This window comes from Lontra canadensis, unplaced genomic scaffold, assembly GCF_010015895.1.
Source record: "Lontra canadensis isolate GAN:19392208 unplaced genomic scaffold, GSC_riverotter_1.0 scaffold36, whole genome shotgun sequence".
Taxonomy (NCBI): Eukaryota; Metazoa; Chordata; class Mammalia; order Carnivora; family Mustelidae; genus Lontra; species Lontra canadensis.
This window is the reverse complement of record NW_022631030.1, coordinates 8,741,484-8,768,050: the sequence shown is the minus strand read 5'-3', so window position 1 is coordinate 8,768,050 and position 26,567 is coordinate 8,741,484. Positions and strand designations below refer to the sequence as shown.

The following is a 26,567-nucleotide window of genomic DNA, read 5'->3' as shown; positions in this document are numbered from 1 at the left end:
CTGTCCAGCTAAGATGGACCAGAGAAGGGGAGTGTATAGAAATACCTGAGTATATGATGAATTATAAATCTTAGGCTACCAAGGTTCTCCTCAATACTTGTTATCCATTACTGACTTCATGGATTCTTGAAGTAAGTTATCTGAAAACATTGTAGACTGGTAGGGATTCTCTTCTATGAAACACCATTGTGGTATGGTCTCTGCCCAAGAGGAATCCTTGCTTTCGTGGTAATTATGACAGGGAACTAAGGTATTGGGTAGGGTAATAGGAACATGAGAGTAGGAATGAGGAAGTGAAGGATCAGATAGATGAGTGGGAGGGAGAGCTGGGGATAGCTCCCCACTACCGAAGCTCACCAACAGGTAGCCTTTATCCTCAGCTGCTCCATCCTTGTATCTTCTAGTAAAGACGGAGCAGTTGTTTGTCAAGTGCTGCTCATGCAACAAGACAGAGTGGTTTTAATGTTGAAGGGTGTGTGTGCTAGTCCACTCTGACCCTGTGGAGCAAAGGAGGACTTATTTGCTGGTCTGAGTCTTCTTCTCATAAATAAGAGTGTGTAAGGAGAGGGAGGAGAGCTGGGGTTTCTTTCTTTTCTTTTCTTTTCTTTTTTATTTATTTGACACAGAGATAGAGAGCACAAGTAGGCAGAGTGGTAAGCAGAAAGAGAGGGAGAAGAAGACTCTCTGCTGAGCAGGGAGCCGATGCGTGGCTTGACCCCAGGACCCCAGGACCATGACTCAAGCCAAAGGCAGCCACACAAATGACTGAGCCACCCAGGCGCCCCAGAGTTGGGGTTTCTATTAACAGGACTTTCTTCTGTCCTCACAGATTTCCAAAGAGGACAATATTGGTTAGAAATGACTCCTCAGTGACTGAATTTCTTCTTGCTGGATTAACAGACCGCCCAGAGCTCCAGCAACCCCTCTTTTTCCTGTTTCTGATGATCTACATTGTCACTGTAGTGGGCAACCTTGGCTTGATCATTCTCATCGGTCTCAACTCTCACCTCCACACCCCCATGTACTACTTCCTCTTCAACCTATCCTTCATTGATCTCTGTTACTCTTCTGTTTTCACCCCCAAGATGCTGATGAACTTTGTATCAAGGGAGAACATCATCTCCTATGTCGGGTGCATGGCACAGCTGTTTTTCTTTCTCTTTTTTGTCATCTCAGAATGCTACATGTTGACCTCAATGGCCTATGACCGCTATGTGGCCATCTGTCATCCATTGCTGTATAGGGTCACCATGTCCCATCAGGTCTGTTGCTTGCTAACTGTTGCTGCATACATGATGGGATTTGCTGGAGCCTCTGCCCACACAGGCTGCATGCTTAGACTGACCTTCTGCCATGTCAATATCATCAACCATTACCTGTGTGACATTCTTCCTCTTCTCCAACTCTCTTGCACTAGCACCTATGTCAATGAGGTGGTAGTTTTGATAGTCGTGGGAATTAATATCACAGTACCCAGTTTTACCATCCTGATTTCTTATGTCTTTATCCTCACTAGCATTCTTCATATCAGATCTGCTCAAGGACGATCAAAAGCCTTCAGTACTTGCAGCTCTCACATCATTGCTCTTTCTCTTTTTTTTTGGGTCAGCAGCATTCATGTATCTTAAATATTCTTCTCCTGGATCTATGGAGCAGGGAAAAGTTTCTTCAATTTTCTATACTAATGTAGGGTCCATGCTCAACCCCTTGATCTACAGTTTGAGGAATAAGGATGTCAAAATAGCACTGAAGAAAGCCCTGATTAAAATCTGGAGGAGAAACACGTTCTAATTAGAAGCAGCAACAATATAAAGAAGCCCAGGTTTTTATTTTATAATTATTGGTGTTTTTCAAGATGAGACTATGTGCATAGCCATGTTGCTTCTATAGATTGTGTTATGTGTTGTTTAATAGACTTGCTTATCTTTTTCCTGATAGCTAATCTTGTCTTATTTTTCCTTCTGTATCTCCATCATGTGTGCAAGTTTACACAAATAACTAATACATTTTATAAATAGAAACTATGTACTGACATTTCAAATAACTTTTATGCTACTTTTGTTTCTGGGCTACTTCTAATATGGACAAATGTGGTTAGTTTTTTCATTTACATAAAGTTAAAATTAGAGCTCACTGATCTAGACACAAATAGTTTTTAACTATTATTTTTAATAATAACTGATATAGGCAGTAGCACTCGAAGAAATGCATTTCAAATTGTATATAAGGATTAAAGTAGGATCAAATCCCCCTAATATTGTCCTTTTGTTCTAATTTTCTTATCACTTTCTATGTTATTATTCTGACTTTCCTTTTTCCCTCCAGTAATTGCAAAATCTATACCAGGTACTTATGGCTTCTGAGATTGTCTATCAATCCACTGTACTTAATATCTAAGAGAATACACAGATTCCACTGTTCATTGCCAGTCATTGTAAGAAGGAATGATTAGAGAAATAATACATACGTATCTCAGGATCCCAGTAAGGGGTGAGTGGTTTATTGCATTATAAAACTTGCATTCTTTACCCTCCAAAATGATACCAAATATTTGGAAAAGAGCATATAGTTCTTATTGTAAAATTTGAAATTTATCACTTTAAGGAAAATACTGCACATGGTATCAGGAGAAACATTGTAGCCATTATTTTACTTACTCAGTGAAGTTTCCAATGAAAAATGGTGTGTATTAATAGTAATAAATTATATTCCTAGCAACATTTTGTGAATATACTTAAACCTTGCCCCACCAATAAGGTAATAAAGGTATTTAACTAGATGCTTTTTCCTATAGATTTCCTATCTCTCCAGTGCTTTTCACATTTGTGTATTTAGAATATCAAACATAGTGGGAGGTCAAGAAATACTTGTTGAATTGCATTCTTCAGATAACAACAATAATAAATTTAATGTTACAATAATTAGTAAAATATAATAATAGATAATAATAAATAATAAGTCAGAAAGAACTTTGGGGTATAACTTGTTTCTGGGATTGGACCATAGCAGTCATAGAAAGGTTCTGCTTAGCTCCTTTTCGAGAGAACTGGCTTTGGGAAGCATTGTTGACTGATAGTCTCTAGCTTATACTCCTGTGGATTCACTGTTGTGTTCAGGCAGAGTCCATGCTCGCTCTGAGATGTTCCCAGCCAGGGGCTTAGAATGATGGGTCATAGAGGAGCTGGCCAATAGCTGTGTAACACAGGTGTCTTCTGATAGGCAATCTTCCTTAGGTACTTCCTGTCATCCTAACAGACTTTGTAGGACTGCACTGTAGTCTGAGATTTTCCTACCATATCCTTCTCTTCTTTCTTAGGTGTCAGAGTTTCAGCCCAGTCTAAAGGCCTTTATCACTGACTCCCTCTCCCTCCCATTTTATCCTTCACAGTTTTTTACCACAATAAATGTCTTGCAGGTCTAATTATTTCTTGGCATTTGCTTCTTGATGACACAGAAGACTTACATAACTGATTTTAACATTTAGATTTAGGTTCTGATCATAAAGACAGATTGGTTTTGTTAGAAAACAGACCCAGGGCAGAGAATAGAATATTTGGAAACAGATTTTTCATTATTTAATCAATTAATTTTTTACCGTGTAACTAAGCAAATCTGTAGGCAAAGGAAAATCTTCTAAGCAATTGATTTTGTAAATAGTAGCTATTCATGAGGAAAGGAATGAACTTTGACATTAACATTAAATTTGTCAATGAAAGAAGAGAACTCTTTCATTATTTAAATATGAATTTAGTAGAGAAAGTCAATTATCATTATGGTTTCACTTACTTGTGGAACATATGGAATAAGATGGAAGACATTAGGAAAAGCAAAGGAAAAGTGAAAGGGGGGAAATCAGAGGGGGAGATGAACCATGAGACACTGTGAACTCCAAGAAACAAACTGAGGATTTTAGAGGGGAGGGGTGTGGGGGGCATGGGTGAGCCTGGTGGTGGGTATTAAGGAGGGCAGGGATTCATGGAGCACTGGGTGCATAAGCAATGAATCTTGGAACACTGCATCAAAAACCAATGATATATTTTATGGTGTTTAAGATAAAACAATAAAAAAAAGAAAAAAAATATGATTTCAGTTGCAAAGTTTTAAATGGTTGTAAAAATGGTGTAAAACTATCACTTATGTAAATAATTTCTCTTAAAATTTCTCAAAGATTGTAAAAGAAATTGGAAGTATAGTAGTTAAAAATTCTTGATCAGGAGTTACAAATAACTATTTCAAGTACAAAACCCGTTATAAAGAAATTATGTTCTGGAAGCAAGAACAAATTTTCATTAAGAATTATGGATCTATATATATTTTTATCATTTTTTAAAATTTATTTTCAGCATAACAGTATTCATTGTTTTTGTACCACACCCAGTGCTCCATGCAATCCATGCACCCTCTAATACCCACCACCTGGTTCCCCCAACCTCCCACCCTCCCACCTCTTCAAACCCTTCAGATTGTTTTTCAGAGTCCATAGTCTCTCATTGTTCACCTCCCCTTCCAATTTCCCCCAAATGCCTTCTCCTAACTCCCCATGTCCTCCATGCTATTTGTTATGCTCCACAAATAAGTGAAACCATATGATAATTGACTCTCTCTGCTTGACTTATTTCACTCAGCATCATCTCTTCCAGTCCCATCCATGTTGCTACAAAAGTTGGGTGTTCCTCCTTTCTGATGGAGGCATAATACTCCATCGTGTATATGGACCACATCTTCCTTATCCATTCGTCCATTGAAGGGCGTCTTGGTTCTTTCCACAGTTTGGCAACCGTGGCCATTGCTGCTATAAACATTGGGGTACAGATGGCCCTTCTTTTCACTACATCTGTATCTTTGGGGTAAATACCCAGTAGTGCAATTGCAGGGTCATAGGGAAGTTCTATTTTTAATTTCTTAAGGAATCTCCACACTGTTTTGCAAAGTGGCTGCACCAACTTGCATTCCCACCAACAGTGTAAGAGGGTTCCCCTTTCTCCACATCCCCTCCAACACATGTTGTTTCCTGTCTTGCTAATTTTGGCCATTGAAGAAGACACAAAAAGATGGAAGACCATTCCATGCTCTTGGATCGGAAGAATAAACATTGTTAAAATGTCTATACTGCCTAGAGCAGTCTATACTTTTAATGCCATTCCAATCAAAATTCCACCAGTATTCTTCAAAGAGCTGGAGCAAATAATCCTAAAATTTGTATGGAACCAGAAGAGACCCCGAATCGCTAAGGAAATGTTGAAAAACAAAAATAAAACTGGGGGCATCACGTTACCTGATTTCAAGCTTTAGTACAAAGCTGTGATCACCAAGACAGCATGGTACTGGCATAAAAACAGACACATAGACCAGTGGAACAGAGTAGAGAGCCCAGATATGGACCCTCAACTCTATGGTCAGTTAATCTTCGACAAAACAGGAAAAAATATACAGTGGAAAAAAAGACAGTCTCTTCAATAAATGGTGCTGGAAAAACTGGGTAGCTATATATAGAAGAATGAAACTCGACCATTCTTTTACACCGTACACAAAGATAAACTCAAAATGGATAAAAGACCTCAACATGAGACAGGAATCCATCAGAATCCTAGAGGAGAACATAGGCAGTAATCTCTTTGATATCAGCCACAGCAACTTCTTTCAAGATATGTCTCCAAAGGCAAAGGAAACAAAAGCCAAAATAAACTTTTGGGACCTCATGAAAATCAAAAGCTTCTGCACAGCAAAGGAAACAGTCAAGAAAACAAAGAAGCAACCCACGGAATGGGAGAAGATATTTGTAAATGACAGTACAGACAAAAGATTGATATCCAGGATCTATAAAGAACTCCTCAAACTCAACACACACAAAACAGACAATCAGGTAAAAAAATGGGCAGAAGATATGAACAGACACTTCTCCAATGAAGACATACAAATGGCTATCAGACACATGAAGAAATGTTCATCATCACTAGCCATCAGGGAGATTCAAATTAAAACCACATTGAGATATCACCTTACACCAGTTAGAATGGCCAAGAATTATGGATATATTTGAGAATATTATATAATAAAAAATATGTTTCCTTAAAGATGGATATTTTGACTTTTGAATAATCTGCATTAATATGTAGTGAATATGCTACCTTTTTCAGTTTTATCATCAAATATAACAGAATCCTGAACAGTTCATAAACATACATATATAGTTTAATAAATAATGCAAAAAGCTATGTAATTGCAAATTAAATCATAAAAGAGAATATCGTAGAGAATTTTATGCATTGTTTTTAGTTGTTTTCAATTAGTGATTAAATCCCAATAATCTAGCCCAAGAATACCAGAAAACAAAGTTGTTAAATTATTTTATTTAGTCAGCTTTGTTTTCGGATTTGATTAAGTGGTCAGGGGCATTCATTGTATAGTGATAGTGACTATATCATATAGTAACAGCTATTATGCCTTCAAATATTTTTCTGTCTCCTCTTCACCCTCTCTGAGCCTCCAGTTAGACATCTATTGGGCTGTTCGATGTCTTATGGCTCACTGATGCTCTATCCATTTTTTTCTAGTCGTCTTCTTTTTGTATTTCATTTTGGGTAGTTTCTATTGCTGTTCAAGTTCACACATCATTTCTTCTGCAGTATCTGATCTAGTTTTAACCCCATGCAGTATATATATATTTTTACATAAACTCTTTATTTTATATTTATAGAAAAATTACAAAGCTAGTACAGTTACAATGTATTCAATATCCAGTTCCTGCTATTATTTTACATTAGTCACAGTTAATGAACCAGTATTGATACATTCTTAGTTAAAGCACATACTTGATTCATATTTTCTTAATTTTCATCTAATGTCCTTTTTCATCTAATGTCCTTTTTCTATCATAGGATCCCACTTAGGATACCACGTTGCCCTGAGTAGTCATGTCTCACTAGGCTCCTCTTGCCTGCCATAGTTTCTCAGACTTCCCATGTTTTGGATTATCTTGACAGTTTAAAACGTATTCATCAGGTATTTTGTAGAATATCCCTAAATTGGGTTTTCTGATGTTTTCCTCATGATTTTTTGTTATTATGTATTTTTGGATTTGGCATACTTTTCATTTCATACATTGTATTTTTTAGGTCAAGGAGGTCAATTTCAGTATTTTCATATCTGTGTCTTTCCTTAGCATGTCATTTTTTTTTAAATCTTGTAGAACTTATAGAATATATTAGTAATAGCTCTTTTTTTGTTTTTATATACTAGTTTTATTTATTTTTTAAATTTCTAATTTAATTTCATTTTTAAATTTAATTTTATTTTTAATTTAATTTTATTTTTAAATTAAATAAATTAATTTATTTTTTCGGTTCCAAGATTCATTGCTTATGCACCACACCCAGTGCTCCATGCAATACGTACCCTCCTTAATACCCACCCCAGGCTCACCCAACTTCCCCCCCACCCCCCACAACCTTCAGTTTGTTTCTCAGAGTCCAGTCTCTCATGGTTCATCTCTTCCTTTGATTTCCCCCAACTCACTTCTCTTTTCCTTCTCCCAGTGTCTTCCGTGTTAATCTTTATGCTTCACAAGTAAGTGACACCATATGATAATTGATTCTCTCCACTTGACTTATTTAAAAGATTTTATTTATTTATTTGTGAGAGAGAGAGAGAGAGAGCATGAGAAAGTGAAAGAGAGCATGAGCAGTAGGGAGGGGCAGAGGGAGAAGGAAAAGCAGACTCCCCACTGAGGAGGGAGCTCAATGCTGAGCTTGATCCTGGGACCCCATGATCATGAACTAGGGCAAAGGCAGATGTTTAACTTACTGAGCCATCCAGGCACCCCTCTTATATACTAATTTTAAAATATGTGTTATTTCCTAGTATGTTTCTACAAGTTGAGTTTTTTTCATATTATACATGAAATTTTCCTACTTCTTTGCCTCCCTGGTTTTAAGCTAGTTTTGAATTGGGTTTTCTATAATTTTAACCATGAAATTTGCTATACTTTTAAACTGAAATTATTCATTTGCAAATATTACATACGAAAAAAATTGATATTAAATGTTGGTCATCACTATTGGTGATAAAAACAGAAACACATAGCTTAAATGATAGAGGTGAATTTTGTATTATTGTTTCTCTGGGATTTCTTTGTGTGTTTATGCCAACTTCAGTTAATTTCCCCTAGGCTTGAGAAGTGGAGTCAATATAAATCAAGATATCTAACACCCAACTCTTATCCTTTGTAAAATTACTGACCCATCTGGCTCAGTATTATGTCTCTGAGGGTTCCATGGAAAAATGTGGATGGACCTACTCATACTAATATTAGTGATTAGAGACATGTAACAAAAAACACACAGTAGGGGCATCTGGGTGGCTCAGTCAGTTAGGCATCCAACTCTTGATTTCAACTCAGATTATGATATCGGGGTTGTGAGATTGAGCCCCGCATTGGGCTTTGGACTCAGAAGTCTGCTTGAGATTCTCTCTCTCCCTTTCCCTCCCACACATGCATGTGCTCTCTTGCTCTCTCTCTCTAAAATAAATAAATCTTTAAACACACACACACACACATACACACACACACTAGTTTTCTCTAAATACTGATAGATCTGATGAACAATATATTATTTAAAATATTGAGCTATATTCATTTTTACACAAATACGTTTTACTTACAAAGTTTTATAAAAATGTCTCAACTTTTGTTTAGTAAGGTCTAACTTATATATAGTAAAATATACAAATATGCTGTATACACCTTGGTGACTTTTTGGCCTAAGTATAAGCTCAGTTTAATCACCGCCCAGAAAAAGATATGGACCATATCCATGAGCTCAGAAATTTCTCATGTCTCTTTCTGGCCAACAGCAACCCACATCTACCACTTGAGGGAAACATTGCTCTGAGTTCTATCACTTTAGAATAGTTTTGCCTGTTTTTAAAAATCTTATAAATAAAATCATACTGTTTGTGCTTTTTTGTGTCTGTCTTCTTTCTTTGACATAAACATTTTTATATTTTAACCATATCAGTGCATATATCAGAAAATTACTTCTATCCCATTGAATGTATTTTATCCAATTTACTCATCTATTCTCTTATTGATGGAAATTTGGGTATTATAAATAAAACTTCAATAAGTATTTTTGCATAATTTCTTTTGGATATACCCTAATTTCTCTAGATATATAGTTAACAGTGGAATGTCTGGATCCAAGGCTACATGTATGTGTATCTATTAGAAAGCTCGAATTTGGGGCACCTGGGTGGTTCAGTGGCTTAAGCATCTGCCTTCTGCTTAGGTCATTATCCCAGGGTCCTAGGATCAAGCCCCACATCAGGCTCTCTGCTTAGCAGGGAGTTTGCTTTCCTCCCCCTGTCCGCCTGTCTCTCTGCCTACTTGTGATCTCTATCTGTCAAATAAATAAAATCTTTAAGAAAAAAAGAAAAAGAAAGAAAACACCAATTTGTTTTCCAAAGTACTTGTGCAATTTTACTGTGTACACTGTACTTTGTACAGTATACAAAAGTTCTAGCTGTTCCACATCCACAGTACATTTGGTATTTTAGCTGTTCTGTTGTGCATACATTGGTATCTCATAAGAATTTGAATTTGCATTTCCTTAGGTCAAAGGATGCTGAAATAAAGTCTTTCAGATTTATTCATATTTGAGCCTCTATTGCTTCTTGGAATGACAACTTTAAAAAGTTTGCTAAAAAAAATGAATACCCAACTTTTGTAGCAACATGGACGGGACTGGAAGAGATTATGCTGAGTGAAATAAGTCAAGCAGAGAGAGTCAATTATCATATGGTTTCACTCATTTGTGGAGCATAGCAAATAGCATGGAGGACAAGGGGAGAGGGAGAGAAGGGAGTTGAGGGAAATTGGAAGGGGAGGTGAACCATGAAAGACTATGGACTCTGAAAAACAATCTGAGGGTTTTGAAGAGGTGGGGGGTGGGAGGTTGGGGGAACCAGGTGATGGGTACTAGAGAGGGCACGGATTGCATGGAGCACTGGGTGTGATGCAAAAACAATGAATACTGTTACGCTGAAAAGAAAAAAAAAATCTTAAAAAAAAGAAAAATCAATACTGAAATTTCCAACTATTACTGTAAAAAAATAATAAATAAATAAGTAAAAAGTGTGCTAATTGGACAGATTAAAATAAAAATAAAGCTGTCTTTGTACTCAGATGACATGATTGATTATCTCCATAAATTCCTCAAAACTGATAACAAGAACAACTACAAAAACAGACAAACTAAACCCCGAATTAGTAAGTGACTAAAAGCAAGTCACGGGACACAAAGTTAATACAAAAGTTAATTTCTTTACTATATATCAACAATTGGGTAATTGGAACTTGAAATGGAAAACACAGTACTGTTCATACTGCACCTCTATCACCATCCCTAGTAAAGAAGAAATACCTAGTTATAAACTTAACAAAATATGTGTCAGATCTAGATGTAGAAAACTACAAAACTTTAATAAAAGTAATCATAAAAGATCCAAATCAATGGAAAGATATTCTATGTTAATGGATTGGAAGATTCAATAACATTAAGATATCAATTCTTAACTTCATCTATGGAATCAATGTGATGCCCATCCAAATCCCAGTAAATTTTTGTGGATAGGAACAAACTGATTCTAAATTTATATGGAAAAGCAGAAGAGCCATAATATAAAATACAATACTGAAGGGGAAAAAAAAAAAAGTTGTAGGACAGACATTGTCCAACTTCAAGATCACTGCAAAGCTATAGTAATCAAGACAGTGTGATGAAAGAAAAGACACATAGAACAATGGATCAGAATAGAGAGCCCAGGAATAAACTTACAAAATGTAGACAACTAACTGGTCATTGACAAAGGAACAAAGGCAGTTCAAATTGAGAAATAGTAATCTTTTTAACAAACAGTGCTGGAAAAATCATTTTTTATGTCTAAAGATATTTAGACATAAACCTTATACTTTCAAGCACACAAGCCTCAAAATAGATCACAGACCTATTGTAAACTCAAAATTCAAAGTGTAAACTACAGGTCTCTTCTGATTCCATAATACTCCAAAAACTTCTAAAGGAACTCATTATAGAGAATTTAGGTGAATTTGGGTTTGAATTTGAGTTTTTAGATACAACACCAAAACATGATATGAAAAAAATTGATAAGTCAAATTTTATTAAAATTAAAAACTTCTCTGTGAACAACATTAAGAAAAGTCAAGCCACAGAATGGGAAAAAATATTGGCAAACACATACCTGATCAAGTTCTTGTGTCCACAATATACAAAGAGTTCTAAAACTCAACAATGAGAATACAAACAACTCATAGAAGGAGGCAAAGATCTGAACAAACACCTAACCAAAAAAGATATGCAGATGGAAAATAAACATTTGAAAATTTGCATGACATTATTTGTTTTTAGGGAATTTTTAATTCAAATAACAATGGGATACCACTGCAAATCTTTTTTTTTTTTTTTAAATTTAATTCTTTTCTGCTTAACAGAATTCATTGTTCATGCACCACACCCAGTGCTCCATGCAATATGTGCCCTCCATAGTACCTACCACCTGGCTCCCCCAACCTCCCACCTTCCACCCCTTCAAAACCCTCAGATTGTTTTTCAGAGTCCATAGTCTCTCATGGTTCATCTCCCCCTCCAACTTCCCTCAACTCCCTTCTCCTCTCCATCTCTCTATGTCCTCCATGTTATTTGTTAAGCTCCACAAATAAGTGAAACCATATGATAATTGACTCTCTCTGCTTCACTTATTTCACTCAGCGTAATCTCTTCCAGTCCCATCCTTGTTGCTACAAAAGTTGGGTATTCATCCTTTCTGATGGAGGCATAATACTCCATAGTGTATATGGACCACATCTTCCTTATCCATTCGTCCGTTGAAGGGCATCTTGGTTCTTTCCAGAGTTTGGCGACCATGGCCATTGCTGCTATAAACGTTGGGGTACAGATGGCCCTTCTTTTCATGACATCTGTATCTTTGGGGTAAATACCCAGTAGTGCAATTGCAGGGTCATAGGGAAGCTCTATTTTTAATTTCTTAAGGAATCTCCACACTGTTCTCCAAAGTGGCTGCACCAAGTTGCATTCCCACCAACAGTGTAAGAGGGTTCCCCTTTCTCCACATCCTCTTCAACACACGTTGTTTCCTGTCTTGCTAATTTTGGCCATTCTAACTGGTGTAAGGTGGTATCTCAATGTGGTTTTGATTTGAATCTCCCTGATGGCTAGTGATGATAAACATTTTTTCATGTGTCTGATAGCCATTTGTATGTCTTCATTGGAGAAGTGTCTGTTCATGTCTTCTGCCCATTTTTTTACATGATTGTCTGTTTTGTGAGTGTTGAGTTTGAGGAGTTCTTTATAGATCCTGGATATCAGCCTTTTGTCTGTACTGTCATTTGCAAATATCTTCTCCCATTGGGTTGCCTCTTTGTTTTGTTGACTGTTTTCTTTGCTGTGCAGAAGCTTTTGATTTTGATGAAGTCCCCAAAGTTCATTTTCGCTTTTGTTTCCTTTGCCTTTGGAGACATATCATGAAAGAAGTTGCTGTGGCTGATATCAAAGAGGTTACTGCCCATGTTCTCCTCTAGGATTCTGATGGATTCCTGTCTCACATTGAGGTCTTTTATCCATTTTGAGTTTATTTTTGTGTACGTGTAAGAGAATGGTCAAGTTTCATTCTTCTACATATAGCTGTCCAATTTTCCCAGCACCATTTATTGAAGAGACTGTCTTTTTTCCACTGTATATTTTTTCCTGCTTTGTCGAAGATTATTTGACCATAGAGTTGAGGGTCCATATCTGGGCTCTCTACTCTGTTCCACTGGTCTATGTGTCTGTTTTCATTCCAGTACCATGCTGTCTTGGTGATCACAGCTTTGTAGTAAAGCTTGAGATCAGGTTACGTGATGTCCCCAGTTTTGTTTTTCTTTTTCAACATTTCCTTAGCAATTCGGGGTCTCTTCTGATTCCATGCAAATTTTAGGATTATTTGTTCCAGCTCTTTGAAAAATACCAGTGGAATTTTGATCGGAATGGCATTAAAAGTATAGATTGCTCTAGGCAGTATAGATATTTTAACAATGTTTATTCTTCTGATCCAAGAGCATGGAATGGCCTTCCATCTTTTTGTGTCTTCTTCAGTTTCTTTCATGAGTGTTCTGTAGTTCCTCAAGTACAGATCCTTTACCTCTTTGGTTAGGTTTATTCCCAGGTGTCTTATGGTTCTTAGTGTTATAGTAAATGGAATCAATTCTCTAATTTCCCTTTCTGTATTTTCATTGTTAGTTTATAAAAAAGCCACTGATTTCTGTACATTGACTTTGTATTCTGCCACATTACTGAATTGCTGTATGAGTTCTAGTAGTTTGGGGGTGGAGTCTTTTGCATTTTCCATATAAAGTATCATTGCAAATCTATTACAATGACTACAGAATTGAGAAACTGGCAGTACCAGATGCTGACAAGGATGGGAGCAATAGGAGCTTTCATTCATTGCTGTTGGTAATACAAAGTGGTACAGCTACTTTTGAAAATAGTTTAGTTGTTTCTCATAAAAGCAAATTACAGTCTTCACTTACAATCCAGCAAACATGCTCCTAGATATCTCCCAATTGATTTGAAAATTCATGTCCATACAAAAACCTTCATCTGATTGTTTATAGCAGCTTTATTTATGATTGCCAAAAAGCAAACAAGATGTTCTTAAAAAGGTGAATGGATAGGGGTGCCTACGTGGCTCAGTTGGTTAAGCCTCTGACTCTTGGTTTTGGCTCAGGTCATGATCTCAGGGTCATGAGATCGAGCTCCACATAGGGCTCCATGATCAGTAGAGAGTCAGCTTGGGACTCTCCCTTTCTCCTTCCGTAGCTCACACATACTCTCTCTAAAATAAAAAAAAAATAAAATCTTTAAAAATAAATGACCAAGATGCCCTTCAACGGACGAATGGATAAGGAAGATGTGGTCCATATACACTATGGAGTATTATGCCTCCATCAGAAAGGATATGTACTCAACTTTTGTAACAACAAGGATGGGACTGGAAGAGATTATGCTGAGTGAAATAAGTCAACCAGAGAGAGTCAATTATCATATGGTTTCATTTATTTGTGGAGCATAACAAATAGCATGGAGGACATGGGGAGTTAGGAGAAGGGAGCTGGGGGAAATTGGAAGGGGAGGTGAACCATGAGAGACTATGGACTCTGAAAAACAATCTGAAGGGTTTGAAGAGGTGGGGGGGTGGGAGGTTGGGGGAACCAGGTGGTGGGTATTAGAGAGGGCACGGATTGCATGGAGCACTGGGTGTGGTACAAAAACAATGGATACTGTTATGCTGAAAATAAATTTAAAAAAATGATAAAAAAAGTAAATGACAATACAGACAAAGGGCTGCTTTCCAGGGTCTATAAAGAACTCCTCAAACTCAACACACACAAAACAGATAATCAGGTCAAAAAATGGGCAGAAGACATGAACAGATACTTCTCCAATGAAGACATACAAATGGCTAACAGGCACGTGAAAAAATGTTCATCATCACTAGCCATCAGGGAGATTCAGATCAAAACCACATTGAGACACCACCTCACACCAGTTAGAATGGCTAAAATTAACAAGACAGTAAACAACGTGTGTTGGAGAGGATGTGGAGAAGGGGGAGCCCTCTTATACTGTTGGCGGGAATGCAAGTTGGTGCAGCCATTTTGGAGAACAGTGTGGAGATTCCTTAAGAAAATAAAAATAGAGCTTCCCTATGACCCTGCCATTGCACTACTGGGTATTTACCCCAAAGATACAGATGTCATGAAAGAAGGGCCATCTCTACCCCAATGTTTATAGCAGCAATGGCCATGGTCACCAAACTCTGGAAAGAACCAAGATGCCCTTCAATGGATGAATGCATAAAGAAGATGGGGTCCATATATACTATGGACCATCAGAAAGGATGAATACCCAACTTCTGTATCAACATGCACGGGACTGGAAGAGATTATGCTGAGTGAAATAAGTGAAGCAGAGAGAGTCAATTATGATATGGTTTTGCTTATTTGCGGAGGATGAGGAATAACATGGAGGACATTGGGAGATGAAGAGGAGAATGGAGTTGGGGGAAATTGGAGGGGGAGACGAACCATGAGAGACTCTGGGCTCTGAGCAACAATCTGAGGGTTTTGGAGGGACAGGGGATGGGAGGTGGGGTGAGCTTGGTAATGGGTATTATGGAGGGTACATATTGCTTGGAGCGCTGGGTGTGGTGCATAAACAATGAATTCTGGAATACTGAAAATAAATTAAAAAAATAAATAAAAATAAAAAATAAAATATACTTCTCAGCTTGCTTTTAAAAGGGGAAAAAAAAGTGAATGGGTTAAGTTTGGTATATCTGTATAGGGGAATATTATTCAGACATAAAAAGAAATGAGCTATCGTGCTGTGAAAAACATGTAGGAGTATTGAAGACATATTTCCAAGTAAAAAAGCCATCTGGAAAGGCTATATACTATTTTGTTTCTAACTGTATGATATTCTGGAAAAGGCACAACTATAGAGACAGTATAAAGATCAGTGGTTGTCAGGTTTTTGGAGGGAGCAGTGAGGGATGAATAAAAGAAAGATTGGGGATTTTTAGGACAGTGAAAGTATTCTGTGTGATACTGTAATGATAGACAAATAATGCTATGTATTTCTCAAAACTTATAGAGCATTACAACACAAAGAATGAAGCTTAATGTTTGAAAATCTGTGAAATCATTTATGAAGTCAGGACAATACCAGGAGGGAACACATAATGAAAGGAGAATCTTAGTGTATTACAAAATTATGAAACTTCAGTGAAGGAGGTAAGGGAAATAGGAAGTAGAAATGAGTGAAATTTGTAAGACTGAAAGCAAAGGAACTGCTCATAAGCACTGTGCTCTGGTTGATGAAGTTGGTTTCTATGGGAGTATGGGTTAAGAATTCTGATACTGCTGTCCATGTATGCTGGAACTGACCAATTATGTAAATGGATAGTGGAAGGTGAGAGCCAGGTTTCTTGCTGTTGGAGTGGGAATTTACAAATACGTAGAATTAAAAGGAGGCTAGAATGATGAATGTGATAATAGTTTAGAGTTGGAGACATTAGTAAGAACTCATATTTAGCTTAATATAGATAAGGGTGCTACATATAGACATATTCATACATACATGTATATGCATCTGTTAGTATACAAACATATTTCTTTGTCTTGTCAACTGAAAGGGCCTTAAAGGAATGACACTCCTGTGGCAAGAAACACAGTTAGCATTGAGATCTTGTTTTCTAGTACCATTTTCTAATGAAAAGAATTTAATACTGTTCCAGGGAAGGTGATAACCTAGATGAGCCTGAAGCATCTTGTAATGCCACGAAGTAGGGAAGTGCTCTACACACACACACACACACACACACACACAATGGGGGTATTTCAAAGGGGTGTAGGAGCCAACCAAAAGAGCTCCATTGGAAAATTTGAGCTGGAAAATTTGAGTAAATAAAGTAGTATTGGATTATAACCCAGTGTATGATATAAGTGTGATAAATTGATAAAAATAAATAATTCAATAAATAACCTCCTATTCCTTAAGTGTGGGCTGCTCATAGTATGACTCCTTCCTAAAAGTATGGAAGTTGGGGTATGGAGAGCATGACTTTATAGTGGAGAAACCTGATAAACACTACTTCAGCCAAGTGATCAAGGTCACAATGAATATTCATCAATCATAAGGATAGTACATATTCTTGATATAATGTGGTGAAAATGGCATTACCTCTGTGACCTGCCTCTCCAAAGCCCATAACCCCAGTGTAATCATTACAAAATCATCAAATTCCAATAGAGGGACACCCTATAATAAACCGAGGAAGTGCTCTTCAAAACTGTAAGGTCATCAAAAACAAGGGAAGTGTGAGAAACTGTCAGAGCTGACAGGAACCTAAAGAGGCATGACAAATAAGTGTAATCTGGGATCCTGAAAAGAAAGACAATTAGATAAAAGCCATTTCTAAATCAATTATGGATTTCAATTAATAATGCCTCAATACTGGTTCATTTATTGTAATGAAAGTACCATATGATTATAAAATGTTAGTATTAGGACCAACTGGGTACAGAGGGGTATATGAGAACTCTGTACTATCTTGTCAATTTTTCCATAAATAGAAAACTTTTAAAAAGGTCTAAAAATATTAAAAACATGACACAAGAACTTGGGAGATGTAGCAAAGCTTGTCCCCAGAAAATAATTATAGCTACAAACATTATCTGAAATATGGTCTCCCTATATCGGGAGGCAAAAATTGTTATCACCTCTGATGGGAAAGCAAGACTGAGAAGTCTGCACAAGCAAACCTTGTTGAACCTTATTTTTCTAGTTGCTTCTTCACAATTAGCTATCCTAGCTAAAGCCCCTTTGCCTTGTCATGTTTCCATAATTTGCTACTCTTTGTCCAACTTAGCATTTTAAGTACTTGGCTCTAAGCAGTTTCTTTTGGTCTTCACTTTTTTTTTTGTGAAGGCTTCCATGCACATGTAAAAATAATTAAAATGTGTATGTTTTCCCCCTATTAACCTGTCTTAAGTCAGTTTAATTCTTAGAACCAGCTGGAGACCGTAAGAGGGTAGAAGAGAAATTTTTCCTCTTCAGAATACAGTTTTCATAATTTTTCTACCTATATATGTACCAGGAACTTACAATTAGTTTAGTTTTACATATTTAAAAATTTATGCAGTTATTAAGGAGGACACGTATTGCATGGAGCACTGGGTATGGTGCATAAACAATGAATCTTGGAACACTAAGAAAAATAAAATAAAATTACAATATTAAAAAAATTTATGTTTTCATGCTGTGCCTGGCCTTTTGAATTTTTTTAAATTCTTTTAATTTATTTTCAGCGTAACAGTATTCATTGTTTTTGCACCACAACCGGTGCTACATGCAATCCATGCCCTCTCCAATACCCACGACCTCGTTCCCCCAAACTCCCACCCTCCGCCCCTTCAAAACCCTCAGATTGTTTTTCAGAGTCCATAGTCTCTCATGGTTCACCTCCCTTTCCAATTTCCCTCAACTCCCTTCTCCTCTCTAACTCCCCTTGTCCTCCATGCTATTTGTTATGCTCCACAAATAAGTGAAACCATATGATAATTGACTCTCTCTGCTTGACTTATTTCACTCAGCAAATCTCTTCCAGTCCCGTCCATGTTGATACAAAAGTTGGGTATTCATCCTTTCTGATGGAGGCATAATACTCCATCGTGTATATGGACCATGTCTTCCTTATCCGTTCGTCCGTTGAAGGGCATCTTGGTTCTTTCCACAGTTTGGCGACTGTGGCCATTGCTGCTATAAACATTGGGGTCCAGATGGCCCTTCTTTTCACTACATCTGTATCTTTGGGGTAAATACCCAGTAGTGCAATTACAGGGTTATAGGGAAGCTCTATTTTTAATTTCTTAAGGAATCTCCACACTGTTCTCCAAAGTGGCTGCACCAAGTTGCATTCCCACCAATAGTGTAAGAGGATTCCCCTTTCTCCACATCCCCTCCAACACATGTTGTTTCCTGTCTTGCTAATTTTGCCCATTCTAACTGGTGTAAGGTGGTATCTCAATGTGGTTTTAATTTGAATCTCCCTGATGGCTAGTGATGATGAACATTTTTTCATGTGTCTGATAGCCATTTGTATGTCTTCATTGGAGAAGTGTCTGTTCATGTCTTCTGCCCATTTTTTTATATGATTGTCTGTTTTGTGAGTGTTGAGTTTGAGGAGTTCTTTATAGATCCTGGATATCAGCCTTTTGTCTGTACTGTCATTTGCAAATATCTTCTCCCATTCCGTGGGTTGCCTCTTTGTTTTGTTGACTGTTTTCTTTGCTGTGCAGAAGCTTTTGATTTTGATGAAGTCCCCAAAGTTCATTTTCGCTTTTGTTTCCTTTGCCTTTGGAGACATATCATGAAAGAAGTTGCTGTGGCTGATATCAAAGAGGTTACGGCCCATGTTCTCCTCTAGGATTCTGATGGATTCCTGTCTCACGTTGAGGTCTTTTATCCATTTTGAGTTTATTTTTGTGTACGGTGTAAGAGAATGGTCGAGTTTCATTCTTCTACATACAGCTGTCCAGTTTTCCCAGCACTATTTATTGAAGAGACTGTCTTTTTTCCACTGTATATTTTTTCCTGCTTTGTCAAAGATTATTTGACCATAGAGTTCAGGGTCCATATCTGGGCTCTCTACTCTGTTCCACTGGTCTGTGTGTCTGTTTTTATGCCAGTACCATGCTGTCTATACTGCCTAGAGTAATCTATACTTTTAATGCCATTTCGATCAAAATTCCACCGGTATTTTTCAAAGAGCTGGAGCAAATAATCCTAAAATTTGTATGGAATCAGAAGAGACCCCGAATCACTAAGGAAATATTGAAAAACAAAAATAAAACTGGCGGCATCACGTTACTTGATTTCAAGCTTTACTACAAAGCTGTGATCACCTTTTGAATTTTTAATTAAAAATCATATGTGGGAGGGGGAGGAATCAAGATGGCAGAGAAGCAGCAGGCTGAGACTACTTCAGGTAGCGGGAGATCAGCTAGATAGCTTATCTAAAGATTGCAAACACCTACAAATCCAACGGGAGATCGAAGAGTAGAAGAACAGCAATTCTAGAAACAGAAAATCAACCACTTTCTGAAAGGTAGGACTGGTGGAGAAGTGAATCCAAAGCGATGGGAAGATAGACCACGGTGGGAGGGGCCAGCTCCTGGCAAGTGGCAGAGCCACGGAGCACAAAATCAGGACTTTTAAAAGTCCTGATTTTAAGCCCCTTCCGCTGAGGGACATCGCTCCAGAGGCTTAACCGGGGTGAAGCCCATGCGGGGTCAGCGTGGCCTCAGGTCCCGCAGGGTCACAGAAGGATCGGGGGTGTGTGAGTGTCGCAGAGCTTGCAGGTATTAGAACGGGGAAGCCGGCTACAGAGACAGAGCCGAGGAGTGACTCTCAGCTCGGGGTTACCTTGAACCAGTCGCAGGCTTGGTAAGCTCAGAGCGCGGCCGGAAGCCAGGGTGACCGGCGTAATTGGGCGCTGTTCTCTGAGGGCGTACTGAGGAGTGGGACCCCGGGCTCTCGGCTCCTCCAGGCCGGAGACTGGGAGGCCGCCATCTTCATTCCTGTCCTCCGGAGCTCTATGGAAAGCGCTCAGGGAACAAAAGCTCCCGAAAGCAAACCCGAGCGGATTACTCAGCCCTGCCCCTGTTAAGGGCGGTGCAACTCCGCCTGGGGCAAAGACACTTGAGAATCACTACAACAGGCCCCTCCCCCAGAAGATCAACAAGAAACCCAGCCAGGACCAAGTACACCTACCAAGGAGTGCAGTTTCAATACCAAGGAGAACAGCGGAATTCCAGAGGAGGAGAAAGCAAAGCACGGAACTCATGGCTTTCTCCCCATGATTCTTTAGCCTTGCAGTTAATTTAATTTTTTTTCTTTTTCAATTTTTTTCTCTTCTTCTGCTAAATTTTTTTAACTTTTACCCTTTTCTTTTTTAACATTTTTTAACTAATTTATCTAATATATATATATTTTTTTTCCTTTTTATATTTTTTCATTATTGGTTTTCTTTTTTTTATTTGTTTCTTTTTTTTTTTTTTTCTTTCTGAACCTCTTTTTATCCCCTTCCCCACCCCTCACGATTTGGGATCTCTTCTGATTTGGCTAAAGCATATTTTCCTGGGGTTGTTGCCACCCTTTTAGTATTTTACTTGTTCCTTCATATACTCTTATCTGGACAAAATGACAAGGCAGAAAAATTCACCACAAAAAAAAAGAACAAGAGGCAGTACCAAAGGCTAGGACCTAATCAATACAGACATTGGTAATATGTCAGATCTAGAGTTCAGAATGACGATTCTCAAGGTTCTAGCTGGGCTCGAAAAAGGCATGGAAGATATTAGAGAAACCCTCTCGGGAGATATAAAAGCCCTTTCTGGAGAAATAAAAGAACTAAAATCTAATCAAGTTGAAATCAAAAAAGCTATTAATGAGGTGCAATAAAAAATGGAGGCTCTCACTGCTAGGATAAATTAGGCAAAGAAAGAATTAGCTATATAGAAGACCAAATGACAGAGAATAACGAAGCTGAGCAAAAGAGGGACAAACAGCTACTGGACCACGAGGGGAGAATTCGAGAGATAAGTGACACCATAAGACGAAACAACATTAGAATAATTGGGATTCCAGAAGAAGAAGAAAGAGAGAGGGGAGCAGAAGGTATATTGGAGAGAATTATTGGAGAGAATTTCCCCAATATGGCAAAGGGAACAAGCATCAAAATCCAGGAGGTTCAGAGAACCCCCCTCAAAATCAATAAGAATAGGTCCACACCCCGTCACCTAATAGTAAAATTTACAAGTCTTAGTGACAAAGAGAAAATCCTGAAAGCAGCCCGGGAGAAGAAGTCTGTAACATACAATGGTAAAAATATTAGATTGGCAGCAGACTTATCCACAAAGACCTGGCAGGCCAGAAAGAGCTGGCATGATATATTCAGAGCACTAAACGAGAAAAACATGCAGCCAACAATACTATATCCAGCTAGGCTATCATTGAAAATAGAAGGAGAGATTAAAAGCTTCCAGGACAAACAAAAACTGAAAGAATTTGCAAACACCAAAGCAGCTCTACAGGAAATATTGAAAGGGGTCCTCTAAGCAAAGAGAGAGCCTAAAAGTAGTAGATCAGAAAGGAACAGACACAATATACAATAACAGTCACCTTACAGGCAATACAATGGCATTAAATTCATATCTCTCAATAGTTACCCTGAATGTTAATGGGCTAAATGCCCCAATCAAAAGACACAAGGTATCAGAATGGATAAAAAAACAAAACCCATCTATATGTTGCCTACAAGAAACTCATTTTAAACCCAAAGACACCTTCAGATTTAAAGTGAGGGGGTGGAAAAGAATTTACCATGCTAATGGACATCAGAAGAAAGCAGGAGTGGCAATCCTTATATCAGATCAATTAGATTTTAAACCAAAGACTATAATAAGAGATGAAGAAGGACACTATATCATACTCAAAGGATCTGTCCAACAAGAAGATCTAACAATTGTCAATATCTATGCCCCTAACGTGGGAGCAGCCAACTATATAAACCAATTAATAACAAAATCAAAGAAACACATCAACAATAATACAATAATAGTAGGGGACTTTAACACTCCCCTCACTGAAATGGACAGATCATCCAAGCAAAAGATCAACAAGGAAATAAAGGCCTTAAATGACACACTGGACCAGATGGACATCACAGATATATTCAGAACATTTCATCCCAAAGCAACAGAATACACATTCTTCTCTAGTGCACATGGAACATTCTCCAGAATCGATCACATCCTCGGTCCTAAAGCAGGTCTCAAGCAGTATCAAAAGATTGGGATCATTCCCTGCATATTTTCAGACCACAATGCTCTGAAGCTAGAACTCAATCACAAGAGGAAATTTGGAAAGAACCCAAATACATGGCGACTAAACAGCATCCTTCTAAAGAATGAATGGATCAACCAGGAAATTAAAGAAGAATTGAAAAAAGTCATGGAAACAAATGATAATGAAAATACAATGGTTCAAAATCTGTGGGACACAACAAAGGCAGTCCTGAGAGGAAAATATATAGCGGTACAAGCCTTTCTCAAGAAGCAAGAAAGGTCTCAGGTACACAACCTAACCCTACACCTAAAGGAGCTGGAGAAAGAACAAGAAAGAAACCCTAAACCCAGCTGGAGAAGAGAAATCATAAAGATCACAGCAGAAATCAATGAAATAGAAACCAAAAAAACAATAGAACAAATCAGCGAAACTAGGAGCTGGTTCTTTGAAAGAATTAATAAGATTGATAAACCCCTGGCCAGACTTATCAAAAAGAAAAGAGAAAGGACCCAAATAAATAAAATCATGAATGAAAGAGGAGAGATCACAACTAACACCAAAGAAATACAGACAATTATAAGAACATATTATGAGCAACTCTATGCCAACAAATTTGACAATCTGGAAGAAATGGATGCATTCATAGATACATATAAACTACCAGAACTGAACCAGGAAGAAATAGAAAGCCTGAACAGACCCATAACCAGTAAGGAGATTGAAACAGTCATCAAAAATCTCCAAACAAACAAAAGCCCAGGGACGGATGGCTTCCCAGGGGAATTCTACCAAACATTTGTAACAAGACAGAAGAAAGAGAAATTAAGGAGTCAATCCCATTTACAATTGCACCCAAAAACTATAAGATACCTAGGAATAAACCTAACCAAAGAGACTAAGAATCTATACACAGAAAACTATAAAGTACTCATGAAAGAAATTGAGGAAGACACAAAGAAATGGAAAAATGTTCCATGCTCCTGGATTGGAAGAATAAATATTGTGAAAATGTCTATGCTACCTAAAGCAATCTACACATTTAATGCAATTCCTATCAAAGTACCATCCATTTTTTTCAAAGAAATGGAACAAATAATCCTAAAATTTATATGGAACCAGAAGAGACTGCGAATAGCCAAAGGAATATTGAAAAAGAAAGCCAAAGTTGGTGGGCATCACAATTCCGGACTTCAAGCTCTATTACAAAGCTGTCATCATCAAGACAGCATGGTACTGGCACAAAAACAGACACATAGATCAATGGAACAGAATAGAGAGCCCAGAAATAGACCCTCGACTCTATGGTCAACTAATCTTCGACAAAGCAGGAAAGAATGTCCAATGGAAAAAAGACACCCTCTTCAATAAATGGTGTTGGGAAAACTGGACAGCCACATGCAGAAAAATGAAATTGGATCATTTCCTTACACCACACACGGAAATAGGCTCAAAATGGGTGAAGGACCTCAATGTGAGAAAGGAATCCATCAAAATCCTTGAGGAGAACACAGGCAGCAACCTCTTCGACCTCAGCCTCAGCAACATCTTCCTAGGAACATCGCCAAAGGCAAGGGAAGCAAGGGCAAAAATGAACTATTGGGATTTTATCAAGTTCAAAAGCTTTTGCACAGCAAAGGAAACAGTTAACAAAACCAAAAGACAACTGACAGAATGGGAGAAGATATTTTCAAATGACATATCAGATAAAGGGCTAGTGTCCAGAATCTGTAAAGAACTTAGCAAACTCAACACCCAAAGAACAAATAATCCAATCAAGAAATGGGCAGAAGACATGAACAGACATTTCTGCAAAGAAGACATCCAGATGGCCAACAGACACATGAAAAAGTGCTCCATATCACTCGGCATCAGGGAAATACAAATCAAAACCACAATGAGATACCACCTCACACCAGTCAGAATGGCTAAAATTAACAAGTCTGGAAATGACAGATGCTGGCGAGGATGCGGAGAAAGGGGAACCCTCCTACACTGTTGGTGGGAATGCAAGCTGGTGCAACCACTCTGGAAAACAGCATGAAGGTTCCTTAAAATGTTGAAAATAGAACTACCCTATGACCCAGCAATTGCACTGCTGGGTATTTACCCTAAAGATACAAACGTAGTGATCCGAAGGGGCACGTGCACCCGAATGTTTATAGCAGCAATGTCTACAATAGCCAAACTATGGAAAGAACCTAGATGTCCATCAACAGACGAATGGATAAAGAAGAGGTGGTATATATACACAATGGAATACTATGCAGCCATCAAAAGAAATGAAATCTTGCCATTTGCGACGACGTGGATGGAACTAGAGAATATCATGCTTAGCAAAATAAGTCAATCGGAGAAAGACAACTATCATATGATCTCCCTGATATGAGGTAGAGGAGATGCAACATGGGGGGTTAAAGGGGTAGGAGAAGAGTAAATGAAGCAAGATGGGATTGGGAGGGAGATAAACCATAAGTGACTCTTAATCTCACAAAACAAACAGAGGGTTGCAGGGGGGAGGGGGTCGTGGGGGTGGGATTATGGACATTGGGGAGGGTATGTGCTATGGTGAGTGCTGTGAAGTGTGTAAACCTGGTGATTCACAGACCTGTACCCCTGGGGAAAAAATATATGTTTATAAAAAAATTTAAAAAAATCATATTTGGTATTTATTCTTTTCACATAGATGTAGTAGTTATTCATTTGCTTTCATTCTGGACTGCCAGGGTCTGTCTAGGGAGTATCTGCTCAGATCATTTGGCATTTAACTGACCCCTTCCCCAAATCTCTTACACCTTCTCCATCGCCCTTTCTTTTGTTAAAGTAGGCTTGAATTTTTTCTTTTTTTTCCCCTTTTCTGAAAGCCATGCACCTTTATTGAGACCCAGAACATGTTGTTCTGTCTATACTAAAAAGGGCATTCACCTGTGAATAAACTGTGGTAGTTGCAGACACCTGCCACATTCTAAACACTGAATAATGTCCTAAGGTTTTTCTCCTCAAAATTTGGTCAACTGAACAGCAGCTTCTGCATTAGCTGGGAGGTTATCAGACTCAAAACCAAGTACCCCACTCCAGATTTACTGAATTAGATTCTGTTTTCCCTTTTCCCTCTTGGAACTTGAAGATTTAATTTTCTTTTTACTACCTCTGGTATTTACGTTAAAAAATATATTAACTAATGTTTCTGGATGTTATAGCAGGTTAGTTCAGTGTGACATAATCCTGCAAATTAAGAATCTATTCAGTTACAAATAAGTTTTCCTCTTCTGTATGATAATGCACTATAAGGCTTAAATTACCACTGAATTTGAAAAATTAGAACATACAGGGCTTGAGTTGCTTAAAAAGGAGTCAAGAGATGGTTTGGTATATCTCATGAAAAGGGTGATTATTTGATATACTTTGTTATAATTAAATTAGGCTAAGGTGACATTTATGTAGATGGAACAAAGGAAATGAATGAAATAGTTTTGCAATGTAAGGATAAACTCAGGGACTCTCTACTCTCATTCTGTATTTGCACTATTAACACTGGTTATATTAAAGGTGAAAGAATGACTTTCAATTCTAGGTTAGAACCTTAGCATAAAACTCTTCTTGCAATATGATTTGATATAATATGAACTTAGAAGGAGTGTTTCTTGTTCTTACATCACCTGAATAAGAGTTCTTAGCATTTCCATAGAAAACACAATATTTAATGAATCTCCAAGGTCCTCATCATTGCTGCAACCCAAGGAATGTCTGTCTTGTGGGATATATTTCAAATTTGTCACGAGGAATGTTTAGTTCCCTTGTAATTTTGAGGAGTCTGAATATAATAATTGGAACCCATTTTAGTAATGGTTGGGTTTTAAATTATCCTAAGTATAAAACCCATATGGGGGATTTCCCAAATATTTTTCTTGACCTCTGCTCTTTTTCTCTTTACCCTCTCTCTGATTGAGTTCACATAATGTTATGGCTTTAACCTTTAGAGAAGTAATTCTCCAAATCTTTTTTTTTTTTTTTTTCATATTCTGGTCTTTTGTCTTGAACTTTAGTTAGCTTTCATTAGGCTGTATACTTCTACTTGGATGT

The 26,567-nt window shown here is 37.7% G+C and overlaps 1 protein-coding gene across 1 annotated transcript in view; it reads left to right on the top strand.

Moving 5' to 3' along the window:
• LOC116874336 (olfactory receptor 8B3-like) overlaps positions 1 to 26,567 on the top strand; it is a 33,055-nt gene that overhangs the window by 5,813 nt on the left and 675 nt on the right. The window contains 4 exon segments of the mRNA XM_032869002.1: positions 830 to 1,595; positions 1,597 to 1,764; positions 1,767 to 1,822; positions 7,536 to 7,566. Coding sequence (XP_032724893.1) covers positions 830 to 1,595; positions 1,597 to 1,764; positions 1,767 to 1,822; positions 7,536 to 7,566 — 1,021 coding nt within the window.